Source organism: Filicampus tigris, chromosome 9, assembly GCF_054856515.1.
Source record: "Filicampus tigris isolate MCC_2025a chromosome 9, RoL_Ftig_1.0, whole genome shotgun sequence".
NCBI classification, from domain to species: domain Eukaryota; kingdom Metazoa; phylum Chordata; class Actinopteri; order Syngnathiformes; family Syngnathidae; genus Filicampus; species Filicampus tigris.
The window spans coordinates 13,030,304-13,050,224 of record NC_141225.1 but is presented as its reverse complement, the minus strand read 5'-3'; the positions used below and the strand labels follow the sequence as shown (position 1 = coordinate 13,050,224).

Below are 19,921 nucleotides of genomic sequence, written 5' to 3'. Positions count from 1 at the left end.
TGTGACAATCTCATTCTGACATTTCTTCCTGGAGGCTGATTGATAAGTTAATCACTGTTTTTTCCCCCAGTTTTTCTATGATCTAGTATTTATGTCATTGTTGCTTTTTTGTATTTTCAGCCAAAGTTAGCTATGTTCTCTCCCTGGTTAAGGCCAAAAATTTGACTCTTTAAAAAAAACTAACACACAGTATTTTTAAGGCATATATTCAACTATTCAGTAATATAATGCAATGTGGCTATATTTAGCTATTATTTTTAATGTGTTGGTTGTGTTGGCCCTATAAAGTTGCAGGTAAATGGTTAATCAAAAAAGGTTTACATGATTCACGTGACAAAAAAAAAAAAGTGTTTTTAAAAAAAAATACTTTTGGGGGGGTTTTGAAAATGAATTTCAATGGGCTTCTATTTGTTGACCTTTATTTTCTTGTTTTGCACGCCAGGTAGAGAGCAGTCTCGTGACGCAGGGGCAGAAACTTCAGTCTTTACGATCGAAGGCCTGCAACCCGATGAGGCGCTGGTGTTTGGTGTGGCGGCCATAGTCAACGACCGCGTTGGGGAGGCGGTGACGCTGTCCTCCCGGACAAACCCGCACAGCGGGACGATTTATGGCCTTCGCGTAGTCGACGTCACACCTCAGAGGATGCGCATAGAATGGTTGCCTAGCTTAAGGGCAACTGGCTATAAGATCAGATGGCGCAATGATGTTGATGGTAAGCGACTGTTTGAAAGAAGCGCGTAGCACTCCAAATAAATGCACAATGTGTTTGTTTTGATTGTGATTTGATACAGGAGTGGAAACAACTCGAAACGTGGCAGGTGATGTCTCTTCCTTCACCATCGACGGACTCCAGTCAGACACTATTTACAGCGTATTTGTTTCTGCACTGAGTGACTCTCGAGAGGGAAGTCCCGCCTCCCTCAGCGTCAGAACAGGTACTGAACTGAATTTACATATACAGTATTTTGCTGTGAAAACAACAGGAGTATTGTGTACGTGAATACGTACGTGAAGAATATTTGAAATACGTTTACTGTGTGTTGCCGCAGAACCAAATCAATCCTCTGTCGGCACGGTGACGTCGCTCCAAGTCCAGGAGAACCCAGGAGAGATTGTTCGAGTGTCTTGGGTTGGCGTCCGAGGAGCAACGGCCTATCGGGTGTCATGGAAAAGAACGGATGGTTGGTTTTGCGCTGGGTTCACAGTTTTCTTTATTTTTGAATACATCAGAGCTCTGTGACTTATATGTGGGTGTCCAGTCTTTAACCACTTTAACCACCCGTTTGGCCATAGGTGGCGAGGAGACAAGTCAGTTAGTGGGTGGAGACGTGACCGTCGTGGATCTTGACCGACTGGATCCCGGAGCCCAGTATGTGGTGAAGGTCATGGCTTTAATTCAGAACCGCGAAGGAACGCCAGTGTCTGTCCGAGTCACCACGCGTAAGTTCGGTTTCAAGTGTAGCCGACATTTCCGGTTCACTCGAGTTTGCTCTTGATCCTTAGCTTCCCTAATGCGCTGAATCTGTGCATGCAGCTGGTGTTCCTTCCCTCCCGGCCACACTTTTAAGAGTAGCAGAGGTAACGCAAGATTCCGTGCGGCTGAGCTGGCAGCCATTACCAGGTGTCCGAGGGTATGTTCTGCGCTGGAGAAAGGAAAACGGTAAAGCATGTTATTTGGCATCGCTCTTTCAGTCGACTTACTGATACACCCACTTGTGCAGTCCACTGATTGTAGTCTGACATTTCTTAGAGCGAGGTCCAGGCTTATCTGTCACACTGCCTGATTCATCCAGCTCTTACCAGGTGACTGGGCTGCGTCTGGGCCATAAGTACCGCTTCAGCATACAACCCACTTTTGAAAGTGGACTGGGAAGAGAGTCCTTTGCCAATGAACGAACCGGTAAGAGTAAAGAACATGTACTCTACATGTAGAGGACTTAACACGGCTTTGGAAAATGAGATTAAAGAGCAGAATACAAATATGTATTTTCTTTTTAAGATGCTGTTGTTCAAATCTCCTTCCATGTTACAAACACATTTCAGTGGAGGAGTGCAGTCTGTTTTTTTGTAATAATTTAGTTGCCATTGTTAAAGTGGAAGTCAACCCAAACATATTTTTTTCCAGAATATGTTCTACTATATGCAGGCCCACTAGTCTAAACACAGCATTCTCATTATTATTGCCTTTGTGGAATATGAAGAAATCCATCCGTTTTTAGCTAGCTCAGGGGGCGGCCATTTTGCCACTTCTGTCGACTGAAGATGACAGCAAAGTTGCTCAGGGTTCAGATAACGACCAATCATGGCTCAGCTTCAGAAAACAACTTCGATGTCATCTTCAGTCAACAGAAGTGACAAAATGGCCGCCCCCTGAGATGGCTAAAAGTGGGTGCATTTTGCTGGTTAACTTATATTCCACAAACGCAATATGAATCAGAATGCTGGATTTCGAACTAATGGGCCTGCATAGAACATATTCTGGAAAAAAAAGTCTTTTTGGGTTGACTTCCACTTTAAAAGCTTGTGACGGGTGCTGTAATAGAAATGCAGCATTTCTCTTTAGACTTGGTGAAGTAGTATACAGTAGCAAAAGGGCAGAGCTTGTCACAATTCTGTCTATTTTCTGGTTAACAGAGAACTGACATTTCTGTGGGGCAATTAAGAACACAACACAAAAATGCACCTTCTTTTACATTCTAATGCCCTCCACTCCTTCAGAATTGAGAGTATTTATATAAAAACGTCTGTGTCCACAGTGTGTCTCGGTGGACGTCTGGATGTGGTGTTCCTTGTGCCAGCATCTACTGATCGGATTAACCTTGCCGAACCTCTGCGTGCACTTCTCACAAGTGCAGTGGGTTCATTCAACACTATTGGAGTGCGTGACTCTCAGGTACAAAATCTGCATTAAAAAGCACACATTAAACAGGTTGTTTGTGTATTGTGGTGTTTTTATTTTCAGATGAACTGCTCATATCCATATTTTGTTTTCTGCTCATGTCAGGTGGGGGCTGTTGTGTATGGTTATAGACCCAAAACTTGGTTCCAACTCAATCGTCACAGCAGGTCAGACACACTGCTCCAAGAAATTCAGTCGATACCTTTTGGTGAAAGTCCCGGAAACAACATTGGTCAGTTTTTTCAGGCTTCTGGAAACATCTACAAGAACACAAGTGTTTTTGGTCACTCAGATGTGGTCTTTTTCAATCTGCAGGCCAGGCATTGAATTTTGCCACACAGTATCTTCTCACCACCTCCGCCGGAAGGAGGCCAGGAGTCCCTGGAGTTGTCGTCATCATTGCCGATAAAAAATCTGTGGACAGCCTCACGCTTGCAGCCTCCAGCCTCAGAGCGACAGGTGAGAATTGAGCGATCAAACGTCAAAGGTGATTTATATTTGAGACACGCTGAGCAAATACAGTTCTAAGGTGATCTGATATATTATGTAAGTCTGATGTATTTTTGACTGTGTCGTAAATGAACATGCAACTTTCCTATGAGATTGGCTTCCATTCATTAAAATCATGTAATGTGGGGGGTGTTCTCCAGGTGTGACCGTGTTGGCAGTCGGAATAGATCAGGCAGATACCGAGGAACTGCTGCGAGCAGTGACGGACGTCAACACCCGGAACGTTCTGTATGTGCGCGATGCCTCCCAGTTGGGCGCGTTACATACTGATCTGGCAGACTTGCTCTGTGGTATTGCCAGAATATCAGGGGTGGGAATTTCTCTTAATTCATCTGAGTTGTGTGTATTTCCTCTCACCTTTTCTTCATCATGGTGTTTGTGTGTTTAGGGAAACCCAGGTCCAGAACGGTGCACTGTACAGTGTCCACAGGTGAGTCGTCTTGAGTTTGACATTTCATTACAGCATTTGTCATGACAGTCATAAATTCGGATTACTTTGATTAAGCCCTGAGCAAACACGGCATCGTATTATTTACAGACACACCCTACAGATTTTTGTTCCTTCTCTTTGCTCCTCATGACTTAACTTCTCGTGTTTTTATAGGGAGAGAAGGGAGATCGTGGAGAGAAGGTGCAGTGCAGTTTTTTTCTTCCACATCTTGTTATACCTTTGTTTTCATCTCTTTATGCATCATTGTTATATTCTTCAGGGTGAGAGAGGCAGAGACGGTGTCGATGGACGCAAAGGAGAACCTGTAAGTCATTTGCCAACATTAAATATTATAGTCACATGGCTCAACATTAAGTTGTGTTGCTCAGCAAAATGCTGAGTAAACCAAAATATTAGAAACACTTGAGCATCATCTTAAGTCATTAACCTTTTAAATCTCACTAGAGTGTGCACCTAATGAAATACATCATTGCCTTAAGATATGAATGACCCAACGTACAAGCTATGTGCGATACGAGCAATTGTATGGCAGATTTCTCCTCAGTAAGCTGCAGTGATTGAAGTCATTCTTCTCAGATGATAAAGAACATGCTTGTGATTGTTGTTGTATTGCCTGTCTACATAGTTATAACATTACCATGCTACACCAATGCTATTCGTTAGCCGGTCTAAGGCCATTTGCTTTGTTTGTTATACCTAAATTGACTCTCCTAAGGCTAAGGAGTTTGTGGGTGTTTTAAAGACACAAGGTGTAATTTTCTTTAATTTAATATTACGTTTGACAGTAAACCTCCACTGGGAGTGGCATTAAACAACTCGAAGCCTGTTTTTTGAAGATTGTTTTTTTTTTTTTTTTTATCTGCTAAACTGCTGTTTGATGTGAAGTGAGTTGAGTTCACTGCCAGCATACCGTAATCAATCTCAACATTTTGCTAGCAGGTCAAAACAAGAAAAACGTAATATTAAATAAAGAAAATTACACCTTGTGTCTTTAAAACACCCAGAAACTCCTTAGCCTTAGGAGAGTCAACTTAGGTATAACAAACAAAACAAATGGCATTGGTGTAGCATGGTAATGTTATAACCATGTAGACAGGCAATACAACAACAATCACAAGCATGTTCTTTATCATCTGAGAAGAATGACTTCAATCACTGCAGCTTACTGAGGAGTTGTGTTGTCTCCTCTTTCTATATTATACTGCCACCTGGTGTCAAAGGTATTCTCTCCAGAAGCAGCATATGCACAAACTTTTTAATCCTTTACAGTCTATTTAATTATACTACTACTATGTGTTTTATATAATGTACAGTATTTTAGAGTGCTATTTTCCTTATCAAAAACACAATACATGTCTTTGTTTTTGGGCGGGGGCATTATTTGGGCTGGAATTGATTAATGGCATTTCAGTTAGGAAATACGAGTTGAAATAATACTGAGATATATTATTTATGTGCGTGGTAACAGAACGTATACTAAGGCACCACTTCACCTGGTTAGTTTATTTACTAGTTATTATTCACACCAACAAAATGTCCTCATTTGCGTGTGTGTGTGTGTGCGTGTGTGTGTGTGTATGTGTGTGTGTGCGCATACGTTGTATAGGGTCGGGATGGTTTTCCCGGAAGAGATGGTCCGAGGGGTCCTGAAGGGCGTCAAGGTCTACCAGGGCCTTCTGTTCCTATTGAACCCTCAGCGGGGTCAAAAGGGGATAAGGGGGAGAGAGTGAGTAAAACTCAAAGCTCACCAACATCATGGCCTGTCTGGACTTATCTAACCAGTCAGTGTTTGTAGGGTTTTCCCGGCATTGATGGAAACCCAGGTTTACCAGGCCGACCAGGTTCCCCGGGAAATACAGGACTTCCAGTAAGCTGAGAACCCAGAATCAAAAATCCATTAATTGAGTACATGATGTTCTAGCAAAGTAATCATGCTTTTACATTTTGTGTAGGGTACACAGGGTCAATCTGGTGTCAGAGGAAGCCAAGTGAGTCATCTCCTCAACTCAAATATGCATTCTACTACTACAAAGCGTTCATTCTACTATTGTATTTTCTGTCACTTTAGGGTGAACCCGGTGTGACGGGGTCACAAGGACCAAAGGGAGAGAGAGGTGAAAGGGTGAGCTGAGCGATGATCTCCATCTGAGATGGTACATGTGAAAACTGTGTGAGAATTACTTCCTGGTAACCTTACTAATGCTTCAGGGGGAGCCGGGATCCACATCGGGAGGTGGCTTTCCAGGGAGGAAGGGAGAACCAGGCATCCCTGGAATACCTGTAAGATGAACTCACACAAATCATAGAATATTTTACAACGGCTAAAAGGACAAAACTAGCTGATTTCATAGTAATACATTTGTGCCCAATTTCAATTACAGGTGAAAGATTGAAATGTTAAAATCTGAATTATTAACTAATTTGGTTAAACCGTGGCAGCAAACTAAAGAATATTTTAATACTGTCAATTCAGGGGACGCCTGGTCGGCTGGGCACCGACGGTGCCAAAGGTTCCCCAGGACTACCAGGTATACCAGGGCAGGATGGGCGCCCAGGGCTACCAGGAACGCCAGGACCTTTCATCAAGGTTGTGGCCCCACCTTTCTTTTCATCCTGCATGTTTCCTGTTTATAAGCTATAATAACAGTATGAATGCATTGCTCATATCAATTTTTCATAAGCACTCGAAAATATACCAGCAGTCGCATTAAATACACCCACCAAAATAATCTAATGAGACCAAGTATGAAGAACTACGTCATACCATATTCAATCAATATTTTGTTCATTGTATTTAGATACACGACAGTAAAGAAAAATGTTGAAAAACGCCTTTCACTGTGAGTCATGTTTTTAGACTGTTGGCAGAGTAGCCGCAGAGAACCCACAAATTATTTACCCTCATGTGTTGTATTGTGTCTGTGGATTTTAGGATGAGATTCAGGCTAAACAATGTTTGTTTTCTTTAAGTGGCCAAAAGTCACATATCTTTTCTATAGATTATTACACCTATCAAATCATTTGTCTTGTTATCCATTACATGGCCCGGGGATATTTTTTTTGTATCCAAATACATAGTCACATATTCACTATGGAAAAACACCATCTTTTTTTCTCTGAACCTAATGAGCTTTATCATTTGTTTTACTTCAAATAATTGATTGAGAGTATGAAGGACACTGGGCAGACGTGTATGTACAGTAAACATTTGACATCTGTGCATAAACTTCAAACCAAAAGGATGCATGTTATTTCACAATAGCACACATGGTGGTAGCATTGAGTCACGATATTGAGTTTAGTTGCACGACTGATTATTTGCTTATTTCAGGCCGAGAATGTCATGAAACTTATTGATAGATTTCAGTCTCTTTTTTCCTCCATTATTGTATGGACATTATCCAAGCATTAACTAACTAACCATAAATATTTAACAAGACATTCAACTGAGTTCTTATTCATCCAGACTAAAACAAGCCAACATTAAAGTTTCACCGTTATAGTTTCTGTTTTGACTGTTGGTTAGTGTACATGTAATAATGCGAATGAAACATAACCTTTTCGAGAGAAAGTTCATTCTTGAAACAATTTTCAGCTTTTTTCTCCCTCTCTTTCCCTCTCTCACCCTCTGCAGGGAGACAAGGGCAGCCCTGGAGAGAGGGTGAGTCACTCCATTGCCATCTTGTCTTCTGCTTGCAGAAATATCCTGAGGAACCTGCATGCATAATGACTCTCAACTCTTATCTCTGTGCTACTAGGGACCTCCAGGAGTCGGCAGCGGGATGACCGTAGCTGGCGAGAAGGGCTCCCCAGTAAGCACAGCCAATCAATGTGCTGACACACTTAATTGGCAAATGAATTCTGCATGCATGTGGGGGTTGGTACTTTGCCTTCATTAATGACCTTTTTATAATCAGGGTTCTGCAGGACCTCCAGGAGTGCAAGGTCCTAGAGGGTTATCCGGCTCACAGGGGGCCAAAGGAGACAAGGCAGGTTGATTTGCTGTATAAGTCACCGAGGTGTAGGTGGAAAAAAATGAATCACATTTGAGTATTAAGTTGTGATCACTTTGCTTGGTTTGATGCTCTCTATTATGGGCTGCTCAGTGAATACTGTGCTTGGAAAACATAAGCTGCTGTACATTACGAGACCATAACTTATAATTTGAAGTTGTTGTAAACATTATGAAATGTATGTCATAGAAACGGGCGGCACGGTGGCCGACTGGTTAGCACGTCCGCCTCACAGTTCAGAGGTCGTGGGTTCGATCCCGGCCCCGGCCTCCCTGTGTGGAGTTTGCATGTTCTCCCCGTGCCTGCGTGGGTTTTCTCCGGGTACTCCGGTTTCCTCCCGCATTCCAAAAACATGCATGGTAAGTTGAGTGGACTCTCTAAATTGCCCCTAGGTGTGACTGTGAGTGCGGATGTTTGTCTTTGTGTGCCCTGTGATTGGCTGGCAACCAATTCAGGGTGTCCCCTGCCTACTGCCTGAAGACAGCTGGGATAGGCTGCAGCACGCCCGTGACCCTTGTGAGGATAAGCGGTATCGATAATGAATGGATGGATGTCATAGAAACCTTTCCTTGATTATATTTTATTATAGTTTTTATATTAGAATGGCATCCATTTTGATGTACAGTACTACTAAATAATACTTAACTAACAGTTCTACATAAAAAAAGTAGACCTTGCACAGCTATTGTACTTTTGATCGTACTGTACTTCAAATTGAAAATTCCATTTGACAGCTTTCATATGAGTGATATGAGTGACTGTTGACATGAAATAATTGGACCAATCAGTGGCTAGAGCAGGAGCAGAGATCAGAGTAGAGTTAAGTTTTCACTCATAATAATAATATCAATGTATTAAAATATCACGTCTTTGTGCATTTTTAAATGAAACGTATTAACTGTACGTCTAAAAAAAAATTTTTTCCTTTTTTTCTGTGTATTGTATCAATTTTAAGAAAAGACATTCAATGTTCTCTGTGCTGTATATACTGCATTGTTTTGCGTGCACCACATTAAAACTATGACAAAGAACCAGCCCACACACATTCAGACAAGCTAATGATGTTAGTGTGATTTTTGAAAAGTAAGGAAGAAAAGCCCATGATAATAATTTCATGTTATAAAGATTAAACCATATACAGTGTATCCACCTCTAGATCGTCAAGTGAGGTATTCATTCTCAAAAGATAATATTTTCTAATTTCATCTTCAGCAATTGTCCTCCACGAATTAGTCATTAAATATGTGCTCTCTTCTTCTCATTTTACAGGGTGACAGTGCTATTGGGCTCCCCGGACTGCCGGGCAGGCAGGGCGATCCTGGTGACAGGGTAGGTCAGCCTAACAAAGAACTATCGCCGTATTGGTGTCATGTGAATACATTTAGGTTTTACAGTCTCAGAAGAAGAAGACTCGGGGAGTTCTCAAGCGCTCTTTGGTTGAACTTATTTGATCTTTGGACACATGTGGGTGAACACCCTTTGTCGGTGATTGCCTGTACACATTAAGAGTCTTGTTATGTTCTTCAGGGTCCTCGTGGGCCCCCAGGAGAAATTGGCAGTAAGGTACGATAAAGGTATGAAAAATGAGATGAGCTGTAACATTTAATTAGAAGACTGACCTCTATCTTGCTCTGTTCCAATAGGGTGACCGAGGTCAGCCGGGTGAGCCTGGATCGCAGGGAGACCGGGTAAGAGGAGATATGAGCAGGAGTCAATCCAGCGCGTACCGGCTTGTATTATACATGTAGCGTATTGAGTGTTTTTAAAAGCAATCGATAGACATTTACATGACAAAAGTCACTTTTGGTGCTCCAAAGAACAGAGAAAATAAGTTGAATTTATACATGCAAATGACACAAAAATAGAAGAAGCTAATGATTTACATAAAATTGACTACCTTTGACCAGACTACGGACCACATCATTTAAATGTCTTTTTTTTTTTCCCCCACCACAAGAAGGTCTATCCGTGTGAAATGATATTCATAGCTGCCCAAACTTAGAGGAGCGCTTTGTGTGACAGGCAATTTATGCCTCTTTTGCGTGAAGTCAAATATGGCCGCAATACATTGAAATGATGATATGTTTTACGCTACACGGAGGCATTGGTGACACCATAATCAGAACATTTTGCATCAACTGTGCATTTGTTTCTTTGCAGGGAGAAAGAGGACTTGTTGGTGAAACAGGAGAGAGAGTAAGCATAATGTTGCTTATACTGTACACTAGTTTCGTCTCAGGATTCCAAGTGTTCATATCCTTTTATTTTCCTGATGTCTTCATAGGGGGACCCGGGAAAGCCAGGAGGCCCAGGACCACCAGGGTTGAGGGTGAATAAGCGGATGCCGCATACCTGGCCCTCACCCTTTTTGTTTCATAACCTGACTTTTACTTGGAGTCTCATGTCTACATCTTTCCAATTGTCCTCAGGGTTCCCCGGGGCCCAGTGGCGTGACGGGAGACAAGGTGAGACGGATTCAATTAGAAGTAATCATACGAGATGCAGGTCAGCTGGAACGTGATTCTACTGCAGAACGTCTCATAATGGCATATAATGAGTATGCCAGCAAAGGATTAAAGAACTTGTGTGTTCTCAGGGAAGTGAAGGTGCACGAGGGGAACCAGGGCGAAGTGTGAGTTGTCTGACAAATAACGGCTAGTTTTGTAAATCATCGGCTTGACTGTGTATTCAAATCCTTCAGGTTCAGGGTCCCATAGGGAAGAAAGGAGAGCAGGTAAGTAATATCATCTCATACAGTTATCAATTTTACCATTATAGCCTGACACCTCTTCTTTGCTCCTCTCCCCCAGGGGGACTCGGGTCTGCCTGGTTTTGAGGGGCCCAAAGGAACAAAGGGAGACCCAGGACAGAGAGGAGAGAAAGTCAGTAACCATGCAGCGCTAATGCCTGTAGTGAGGAAAATAAGCACTCAGAACCAGGGAAGTATCCAAATGACACCTCCTTTGTTCTACCCTTGAAAGGGGTCTCCAGGGTCAGGCTTGGGCACGATCGGACCTAAAGGAGAGCGAGGAGAGGCAGTGAGTGAACGCCAGCCGTCATCCGAACATCACACCGGAGATTTCTGTTTTATCTACTAGCTCTCCTGCCTGCATCGCCATTACAGTGCCTGTGAAATATTCCCGACAATATTTTCTATTATTCATCCCGAGTTCCCCTGTGCCACATTTCAGTTGTGCCCCAAACTAGAAATGCATAAAACATGTGCACTCTCCCTCCTCAGGGAACTCCAGGTATCAGCGGTAGGCCGGGTGCCAAGGTGAGGAGCCGCTTGTGCTTCGTTTGGCTTTTCTACTTTGTTTGTATTTATCTCCTTGCCAAATTGCTCTTGAAACTGCCCCTTAGGGAAACCCAGGCGAGCCGGGAGAGAGGGGAGAGGACGGCCGGCCGGGAAGCCCAGGGAAGCTTGGCCTTCCTGGGAAACAGGTGACTTTTCAAGCCTTCGGCCTGCCGCACACCCAGCGACACGCCCGAACGCAACCGACCGGACAATCTCGAACAAATTCGGCCGCTCACTTCCATAAACCTGTAGATTATATTCATGCACAAACACTGCAACCGCTTCACTCTCTCAAATTTGTCTTTTTATTTTGCTTGTCATCAACGACTGCATTTTGTTGTGTATGGAATAATATAACTTATTTCAAGTGTATTGTATAAGCTTGACATAAAGTTAATAGAAAATATATGAAAATAACAATTGGATTAAGCGATCAAGTCATGCCTCAGCAGGCATGACCAGTCAACCCCTGCTTAATTCTACTATTACACATGACAGGGAGTGGACAACATAATGCGGCTTGAGTTTTTATTAAGTGAGCAAAACCCACATCTTCGACCGCAGAAAGAGGCTAGTGGCTACAAATCTGTAGCAATAGAGATGCGCGGGTTATTTTCTTGTTTATCTTAAGTGGCACAATTGTGTTTTCAAAAGCATTCTCAATAGACACTTTTTTGTCTGATATGACTGTGGTATCATTAAAGGGAAGTCAACCCGAACATGCTTTTTTTCAAGAATATGTTCTATGCAGGCCCACTAGTTGAAACACTGCATTCTGATAAATATTGCGTTTGTGGAATAAGAGTTAATCCACCCTTTTTCATCCGTCTCAGGGGGGCGGCCATTTTGTCACTTCTGTTGACTAAAAATGACATCACAACTGCTCAAATATCAGCTAACGACCAATCACAGCTGACCTGTTTTCTGAAGCTGAGCCATGATTGGTCGTTATCCGAGCCCTGAGCGACTGTGATGTCATTTTCCTGAGATGACTAAAAACGGGTTTATTTTGCTGCTTAACTCAGTTGCATTGTAACGCTGTTGACCTCTGGTTTGGATTTAGAATTGCAGCAAAACTACGCTGCATGCCTCTTTGGTTGCGTTGTTTTGCCATGATATATAAGCTGTGATGCATTAGTAGAAGCATGATAGGCTTCTCTCTGACAGTTCAACATTTGCATCTCTAAAGCAGCCACAGACATGGTAAATGTAAATTACTTTTGGGAAAAGAGAGATGTGTCTTGACAAATAGGTAATTTCTGAGCAAATATTGTCTACCTCCTGAGTGTGAGACACTGTTCTCTTCCTTCCTCCACGCATCTTTCTCATAAGGATGCTGTTCTAGGTAATACATCATCCCCTATTGTTTTGTGAGAGATATAAACTAGTGTGTGTGTATATGCATCTTGCGCTCCCTTGAGTGATTTTTGGTTTCATCAATGTTAAGTAGTCAATATTATTCATGCTTGTTTTACAGGGAGAACGAGGGGAAAAGGGAGATGAAGGCACCCCTGTAAGTCTGACCTCTGATTCTCTATTAATACCTCTTTTCTGATGAAATTTTTAATGTAAAGGAGTTTAAATCTAATCAGCCTTTTTGTGTCCTTAAACTCTATATCACACGTTACAGACGGTTGCATAACCCGCAGTGACACCTCATTTGATTATAATTTGGGACAATGAATCCTGATTACTTAAGTGTCCTCCGTTCTCATCATTCTCAGCATGGCTGCGTTGTTTCAGCGTTGTTTGTTTTTGTATCTTCCCCCAGGGGGAGTCAGGACTTCCCGGCAAGCCTGGAGAACGAGGAGTGAGGGTATGACAAGTTTCTTTGACTCATGGTTATGAAACGAGGCTTAAAATATTCAGAATTTCACATTGTTGCATGGATACATTTAGCTTTTTCTGTTTTTGCCCTTAGGGACTCTCTGGTCAGCCAGGACGGTCTGGAGAGAAGGGAGACGTCGGAGAGCCAGGAGAGCAGGGGCGGAACGTGAGGCCCACATTTGTGCATACAGACATCGTTTCAATAAGTTGGCACACCTTTCCACAGGTGCAAGGTCAGCAGCTTAACATCTTTGTTGCTCTGTATTCGTTCACAGGGTAGCCCGGGACTCTCAGGCCTCAGAGGAGAAAAAGGAGTACAGGTTCGTCCTCAGAAAGTTCCATGTCATATGCATACACTGACACATGCAGTTGAATAAAGATGTACATTTTTCATTATCTTTCTTAAGGGAACTCAAGGACCTCCAGGGCCACCGGGCAAATTGGTGTGTCACATTCCAGACCTCTGTTAATCAATATCATCTTTTACAAAATGGATTGACATTGATATTATTTGGATGATTTTATGGATGAGCCCATATTTAGCAAATTGTGAGGTGGTTCTCTCACTTCATTTAAAGGTTTCTGTTCTTCTTCAAACAGGCTGACATCCAGGGCCAGTTGAAAGGAGTGCAAGGGGAGAAGGTGTGTAAAAACATTATACTGCATGTCAACAGTAAATGCCGTTGCATTTCACATTTAATCATTTAAAAAGAGATGGTAAAAAAAGTCGCCATGTTGTGACTATTAAAGATTTGGTTCAAAACACATATAGAACTTGTAACAGCAATAAAGAGGGCCAAGGAGTCCAGCAGGGCAGAGTTGCCATGGTAACTCTGTAAAGACCTACGGTATAATGGTATCCATCCATGTCGCAAGTTATCTTTTGTTGTTCTGGGAGACCATTAACTCAGCTAAATGTAGGTTTTCAAGAGCTTCAATTTGACCCTGACATGATTCAAACAGGGCCCATTTGGCTAGCTAGCATGTCTACCTCACAGTCACATTTTGCCTTTAAATCTCAGAAAGAAAATGTCATCTTGCTCACATTACCAAAGACTGCATTATTCTGGTTATTATTATACCTTATAATGCCATCATTTATCCTTATGCAACAACATCAACACGACACCACCTGCAAATCATCTTCAATCGCTATTTTGATACGCTAAAATAATGCTAATTTATCACACTAACAATTTACTGATATATCATGCCATCGTTGATTAATTTGATATGATACGGCCCGAGTTTGCACCGGCAAGCAGCAATGCGGCAATGGCTCACAGTGACACCTTTTCAAAGGTTTTGGAGCCGTGGGTGATGCAATAAATGAAAGGAATAGCAGTTTAATAGGTTAAAATGAATCTTCATACTTGCCTTTGACACTGCCACAGTTCCACTTCATACCAAGGTGTTTCAGCGATCCATTTTTTTTTTTTTACAAAACAGGTTCATATATCTAACCTAAACCTGACTATTTTCCCTCATTATTGCCTAGAAAAAAACCCCTCCAGACTCTCAATCGTGAGAAGAGGTGGAGTTTTACAACATTTTTCTGACAGTGGAACATTAATAGATTTGTTCTCAAGCTGTTTTTAACATTTTAAATAGGTGGTGACAGACAAATATAGAATAGTATTGCACCTACAAGATCCGTTACTCTCTACAATCTGCTGATGCAGTTCAATGGTAGCAGGAAAATCTCAACTGGCACTTTGTCATCACTTCTGGTGTGCAGATGATCATGATTTCTCCCAATGTGGGCCCCCTCATAGGTTGATGGATTATCCTGTATAATTCTCCTTCCACAAACGCAATACTAATCAGAATATCATGTTTTGACTTGTGCTGGCACATACAATGTTTTCTGGCTTTAAGGGGTTTCATTCCCCTTTTACTGTGGACTCTAAATTGCCTTTGGCTGTGAATGTGAGTGTGAATGGTTGTTTGTCTGTAGAGGCCTTGTAATTGACTTGCGATCAGTCCAGGACGTACACCGCCTCTCGCCCACAGACAGCTGGCTCGAGCTCAGTCTGAACAGGATAAGTGGTAGAAAATGGAAGGATGGATGGATGATTTAAACACGCTGCCTTCTGATTTGGGGTCGGAACATTGCACGATAGGGGCTTCACTTCAAGGAAAATACAGCCAAGTTGACAGTTACCGTCCTTAATATTAAATTGGTCAATTTGTCACGCTAAAGCACCACTTTGAGGCATTCTTAAAATCAGTATGCGGCTAAATGGGTGAAACTGGCAACATGATTTTCAACTTGACCCTCGGAATCTTCCACCTGTCTGCTCGTGCAGATCTGAAGAGGAGAGGAAAAAAAATCAAGTAATTCTTTCTAATCAGTCTGATTAGTATCACATACTTTCATCGGGAATACTTTTGAATCGGCCATCGTCACCATGTCTGGGGAAAAGGACGAATTGAATGCGTCGAAAACTTTGCTTTGGCCCAACTATGCGTTGATGCTATTGTTGTGTTTGTCAGGGAGACAGAGGAAATCCAGGAGCGAATGGAGGAAACGGTCAGAAAGGTGAAGCCGGAACTCCTGGAGCCATAGGCCCAAGAGTGAGTCTGCCTCCTACTTGCAGTTTATAAATGCTTCCATGAGCGCCTGATAAGTGTTGGTGTATGCACACTGACCCCTTTCCCTGTTGATTTGCTATGCATGGACGGTAAACCTGTGTGACTTCTTGTTCCTTCCCTGCTCTCTCCGAAGGGTCCTGAGGGACAACGTGGGCCTGCAGGCTCCAGAGTGAGTTTGCTTTCTGTCTCGTCACTGCACCTCTACTTGTAACTGGATCTGTACGGAAATATAGCCCTCGTTGTGTTTCGCTTATGTTTACCACCCATGATTTTCTTTTTCAGGGTGACAGTGGAGAAAGAGGAACGCCTGGCGAGAAGGTTTGAAATACGGCGATCTAACTGAGCCTCATTCTACCTCCTATAACTTCCTTTTTGTGAAGTGAGACACCATCCGTAAACAGATTGGCATACACCAATGCATGGGTGTGGTTTCCCATCTGTCTTGATTTACCTCTATTGATTTTAAATTTATCAAATTAATATATCCCCGCAGTTCAGAAAAGCTTAGATGCGACTGCATTGCACTAAAAGTTAAATACAACTGAACTGTGCTCATCAAATATACTTTAAAAAATGCTTTTAACACTGTGACTTTATGCGATTTGAACATTTAATTCAGTGGCTCTTTGTGTACCACTCAAGGTACTCATACCACACTTTGAGAATCGCTGTTTTAGATTCCGTTGCCACATATCTTCAGAAAGCTCAACCCCCCTAATCCTTTTGTCATTTTAGTTTTATCCCATGTTATTGGTTTCAAGTCTCTTATATTGTATATCACAAGCACGCATTTCTTCTCTTCCAATGTCTCTAAAGAATCCTACAATATTGTGATGTGATACATGGTGTTTATTTTTCAGTGACTCAAACAGGATAAACGCGTCACAGAAGAATATTGACCAGTTTCTATGTCATTATTGAAATGCGTTGTCAAGCACAAAGAAACTGCTGGTTTTGCTACCTGCTATACTGCTTTAAATCAAAATGTCTCAACAATTTAAAAAAATAATCCTAAATGAGGCTTTAACATCCACGTTTTTGCATTGCTTGGTAGTAATATTGTGAGTGATGGCAGTGGGTTGGATTATAGTTTTATATGAACCCAGCCTGGACCCATTTTATTCTCATATGTGTTAATCCAGTGAATTATCTTTACTGTGTTGGCATCTCAATAATAGCAAAGAAATTTTTTATCCTATTTAACCTATCTATTTTTAATGGAAAGTTGTCATTTTTTTTGGACGATCAAATGGAAGAAGCAGGCTCTTTAAATAGTTTAAATTATATCCTGAGAGGTTTCTAAAGATTTCTACCATCAACAATAGTTTGGGTTTTGCTGCTGTCGGTGTGGATATGTACAAAAGATCATGGTCATTAGCATATAGCTCCTTATGGCGTTTGCCGCTACAGGGATACGGGTAATATGCTCGTCTGCTCTAAGGCAGTGGACCCCAACTACCGGTAAATGGCCCGGTGCCAGTCTGTGGGCCATTTGGTACCACACAGAATTTCTTTATTATTATTTTTTTTTGTAGCAGAGCATATACATCCTGATTGGGAATATATCCCCGCACATCGCACCACCACATGCATCAACAAATGGTTGCTGGTCCATGAAAAATCTCCTACCATCAACTGGTACCTTGCGGAAAAAAATGTTACAGAGCACTATGGGATGTATCAAGGGCCTCAACCACCAGATCCAACCAATATGCCAAGGAAATGGTCAGAGATAATGTTATTGGTCCATGCAGCCACCGTGGGTAGGGCATATATTATTTTAATCCATATAAAAAAATAATGATCCAAAGTCCAATATTTACAAGACAGCAAACAGGTGTTGCCATGTCCTGTTACAACCGGCTATGTGTCAATGCTATCTTATCAGAAAATTCCTTTTATATTTCAATTGACAACCTGTCAGGCATTGCTGCTCTGCATTGATTTAATTGCCTGCATTACTTGTTTACTGTAATCTCTTCATCTATCCCTAAACTGTCCCTCTAGGGTGATTGTTGGAATCGTTAGCCTGTCCAGGAAGGTCATAATATCCGACGGGTCGTCAGGTGGCTCCGGGCTGTAGCGTATCATAAATGTGGCTCTAACTTGAACGTCTCTGTGTCAACAGGGAGAAAGGGGAGCCTCCGGGTTGGATGGTCGTCCTGGTCTGGATGGTAAACCAGGTGTTGCCGGACCACCTGGTCAGAGGGTACTGGAGCTCCGAACCCAACAAACATGCTGTATGTTGAACATTATCCAAAGTAGAACATGTCCATCGCTAATACGTTTTGTGTGCTTCTTGTTGTGTGTAAATTGCAGGGTGATCCTGGGAAATCAGGCGATCCTGGAAGAGATGTGAGTTTACCCGTATTAAAACAAATTGTGTTGTATACACAAATAGAAGAAATTTGTTCTGATCACTTTAACATTCAGACATTTGGTTCAATTATTTGGTCCGACTTATTGTGAGATGTTTTGGAGGAAAGATGCATGGCATGCACTTCATGCGGGCATCCTACAGAGGGCACTGTGGAAATGTTAGCAGCTGTTCATTCATTCAAATGTTTTGAAGAGGAAATTCCCCTGGTGACTTTACTCTGACGGGAGACTGTCGCATCAATTGCCATTTTCATAAATACTCTTCAAGAACATAATGACTCATCTTATAGTTATGAGATTCAATTGTTTCTAAGAATAGATGTAGCCGAGGGTCCTTTTTTTTTTTCTTCCCTCTGTGCCATCACTTAAACATAAACATTTAGATTCTAATAACTTTTAGATTATTATCTTGACAATTGACAGAAATAAAAAATGAAATCTTTCCTGCTATTTGCTGTAACGACGCTGGCCATACTATTAGTTAGACCTGAAAACAATAGCCGGATGGGGTCCAATACAACAGCTGTCCTGTATTCATTCATTCTGATTCAAGTGTGTAGCCATTTACATTTTGGGGCTATTACACATGCAAGCGTTGCAATTTTTATTAAAACATCCGTTTTGATTAAAATTAAAGGTGTATTAGATTGATGAAATGTGCCTAAAATGCCAAAACTGCTCCCAGGGTTTAGCAGGACTTCGAGGCGAACAGGGTCCCCAAGGGCCTTTGGGTGCTCCAGGTACTCCAGGGACAACTGTGAGTACACATCCACACTTAGAGGCACCACAGACACAGATATATGCTATACATTTGTTTACTACTAAATTCATGCGGTTTTGTGTGTTGTTCCAGGGCAAAGCAGGAGAAGATGGTAAACCTGGGCTTCCTGGCAAAATGGTAATAAATAGGATTCCAACTTGCAAACGTGTGTGTGGTTTCCATTATGTCCAATCTGTACAGTCAGAAAACAGTATTAGATAAGTATAAATGCACTTATCTCAGTGTTGTGTTGGTAATAGCGTTGATGTGCTTTTTCCTGAAAAGGATGTCCGCTGGTCACAAATAGTGCAAACTTTTATTTCAGGCTTGACTGCATAATGGCTGTCCCGATTGGCAGTCTGTAAAGTGGTGCCACTGAATTATCTGAGTGCTCCTACAGCAAAACTGGCCATCATTCCATTTCCTGTCGTTAAGTCAATTTGTTTTGATTACACAGGGCGAGGATGGTGTGCCAGGAGAGGATGGCCGAAAGGTTTGTGGGCCATTCTGTGATCATTTTATCCAGACTGGCATTACTTTTTGTTGTTGTTCTTTTTTTTTTTTTTTTTTTTTACCCAACCAGTATTATGGTTAAAACAAAAAGTGTGTCAACAAAAGTTGCGGAGGAATGTCCTATTTAAGCATTCGATCTTTGACAAAAGCACACTGGAAGTTGTTCTTTGCAAGTGCTTTAAAATATGAAACAAAACAAAACCTTTGCACACTTCTGTTTCAGTTTGAGTTCACTGTTTAGTTTCATACTCCACATTTGTTGAAAAATGTGTAAAAGTTGGGGAAAAGGATGTGCGTGCATGTGATTCTTTTTGTTGCTGACACTTCTTTCTTCAATCTGCAGGGTGATCGAGGAGAAGCTGGAGCTGCTGGTCGAGATGTCAGTTTTTCCAAATCTCAGTTCCATCATCATTCTTCTCATGTGTCTGTGCTGTCACTTTGGTTTTACATTGTGTCCTCTGTGGCTCTCCACCTTCCTCCCATCACTTTCTTTATTGATTTTGCTTGACTTTACTTCATTGTGTACCACTTCAACTTTGGTTCAGTGCTGTCGCAGCATCAGCTACTACTGGTCTCATCCTATATTCTAAATGATCAAACTTGTAAAATCTGTAATAGGGATCCAGAGCAGTTCCAAATATTCTTCTGTTTTGTGCAAATTCCTATTCATGATCTT

General features: G+C 41.8%; 1 protein-coding gene across 1 annotated transcript in view; it reads left to right on the top strand.

The window, feature by feature from the left end:
• The window catches only part of col7a1 (collagen, type VII, alpha 1), a 53,468-nt gene that overhangs the window by 7,935 nt on the left and 25,612 nt on the right, over window positions 1–19,921 (top strand). The window contains exons 15-63 of the mRNA XM_086040322.1: window positions 443–712; window positions 792–935; window positions 1,050–1,181; window positions 1,294–1,440; window positions 1,535–1,660; window positions 1,751–1,900; window positions 2,757–2,893; window positions 3,005–3,131; window positions 3,215–3,358; window positions 3,550–3,719; window positions 3,798–3,839; window positions 4,014–4,040; window positions 4,120–4,164; window positions 5,467–5,586; window positions 5,656–5,727; window positions 5,813–5,848; window positions 5,929–5,982; window positions 6,069–6,140; window positions 6,334–6,447; window positions 7,495–7,521; window positions 7,619–7,672; window positions 7,778–7,849; window positions 9,143–9,202; window positions 9,401–9,436; window positions 9,517–9,561; window positions 10,034–10,069; window positions 10,158–10,202; window positions 10,303–10,338; window positions 10,470–10,505; window positions 10,575–10,607; window positions 10,684–10,755; window positions 10,855–10,911; window positions 11,115–11,150; window positions 11,237–11,317; window positions 12,649–12,684; window positions 12,943–12,987; window positions 13,093–13,164; window positions 13,274–13,318; window positions 13,406–13,441; window positions 13,599–13,640; window positions 15,495–15,575; window positions 15,727–15,762; window positions 15,876–15,911; window positions 17,722–17,802; window positions 17,913–17,948; window positions 18,658–18,729; window positions 18,826–18,870; window positions 19,190–19,225; window positions 19,589–19,624. Of these exons, the coding sequence (XP_085896448.1) occupies window positions 443–712; window positions 792–935; window positions 1,050–1,181; window positions 1,294–1,440; window positions 1,535–1,660; window positions 1,751–1,900; window positions 2,757–2,893; window positions 3,005–3,131; window positions 3,215–3,358; window positions 3,550–3,719; window positions 3,798–3,839; window positions 4,014–4,040; window positions 4,120–4,164; window positions 5,467–5,586; window positions 5,656–5,727; window positions 5,813–5,848; window positions 5,929–5,982; window positions 6,069–6,140; window positions 6,334–6,447; window positions 7,495–7,521; window positions 7,619–7,672; window positions 7,778–7,849; window positions 9,143–9,202; window positions 9,401–9,436; window positions 9,517–9,561; window positions 10,034–10,069; window positions 10,158–10,202; window positions 10,303–10,338; window positions 10,470–10,505; window positions 10,575–10,607; window positions 10,684–10,755; window positions 10,855–10,911; window positions 11,115–11,150; window positions 11,237–11,317; window positions 12,649–12,684; window positions 12,943–12,987; window positions 13,093–13,164; window positions 13,274–13,318; window positions 13,406–13,441; window positions 13,599–13,640; window positions 15,495–15,575; window positions 15,727–15,762; window positions 15,876–15,911; window positions 17,722–17,802; window positions 17,913–17,948; window positions 18,658–18,729; window positions 18,826–18,870; window positions 19,190–19,225; window positions 19,589–19,624 (3,590 nt within the window). The remainder of the gene's footprint in view (window positions 1–442; window positions 713–791; window positions 936–1,049; window positions 1,182–1,293; window positions 1,441–1,534; window positions 1,661–1,750; window positions 1,901–2,756; window positions 2,894–3,004; window positions 3,132–3,214; window positions 3,359–3,549; window positions 3,720–3,797; window positions 3,840–4,013; window positions 4,041–4,119; window positions 4,165–5,466; window positions 5,587–5,655; window positions 5,728–5,812; window positions 5,849–5,928; window positions 5,983–6,068; window positions 6,141–6,333; window positions 6,448–7,494; window positions 7,522–7,618; window positions 7,673–7,777; window positions 7,850–9,142; window positions 9,203–9,400; window positions 9,437–9,516; window positions 9,562–10,033; window positions 10,070–10,157; window positions 10,203–10,302; window positions 10,339–10,469; window positions 10,506–10,574; window positions 10,608–10,683; window positions 10,756–10,854; window positions 10,912–11,114; window positions 11,151–11,236; window positions 11,318–12,648; window positions 12,685–12,942; window positions 12,988–13,092; window positions 13,165–13,273; window positions 13,319–13,405; window positions 13,442–13,598; window positions 13,641–15,494; window positions 15,576–15,726; window positions 15,763–15,875; window positions 15,912–17,721; window positions 17,803–17,912; window positions 17,949–18,657; window positions 18,730–18,825; window positions 18,871–19,189; window positions 19,226–19,588; window positions 19,625–19,921) is intronic.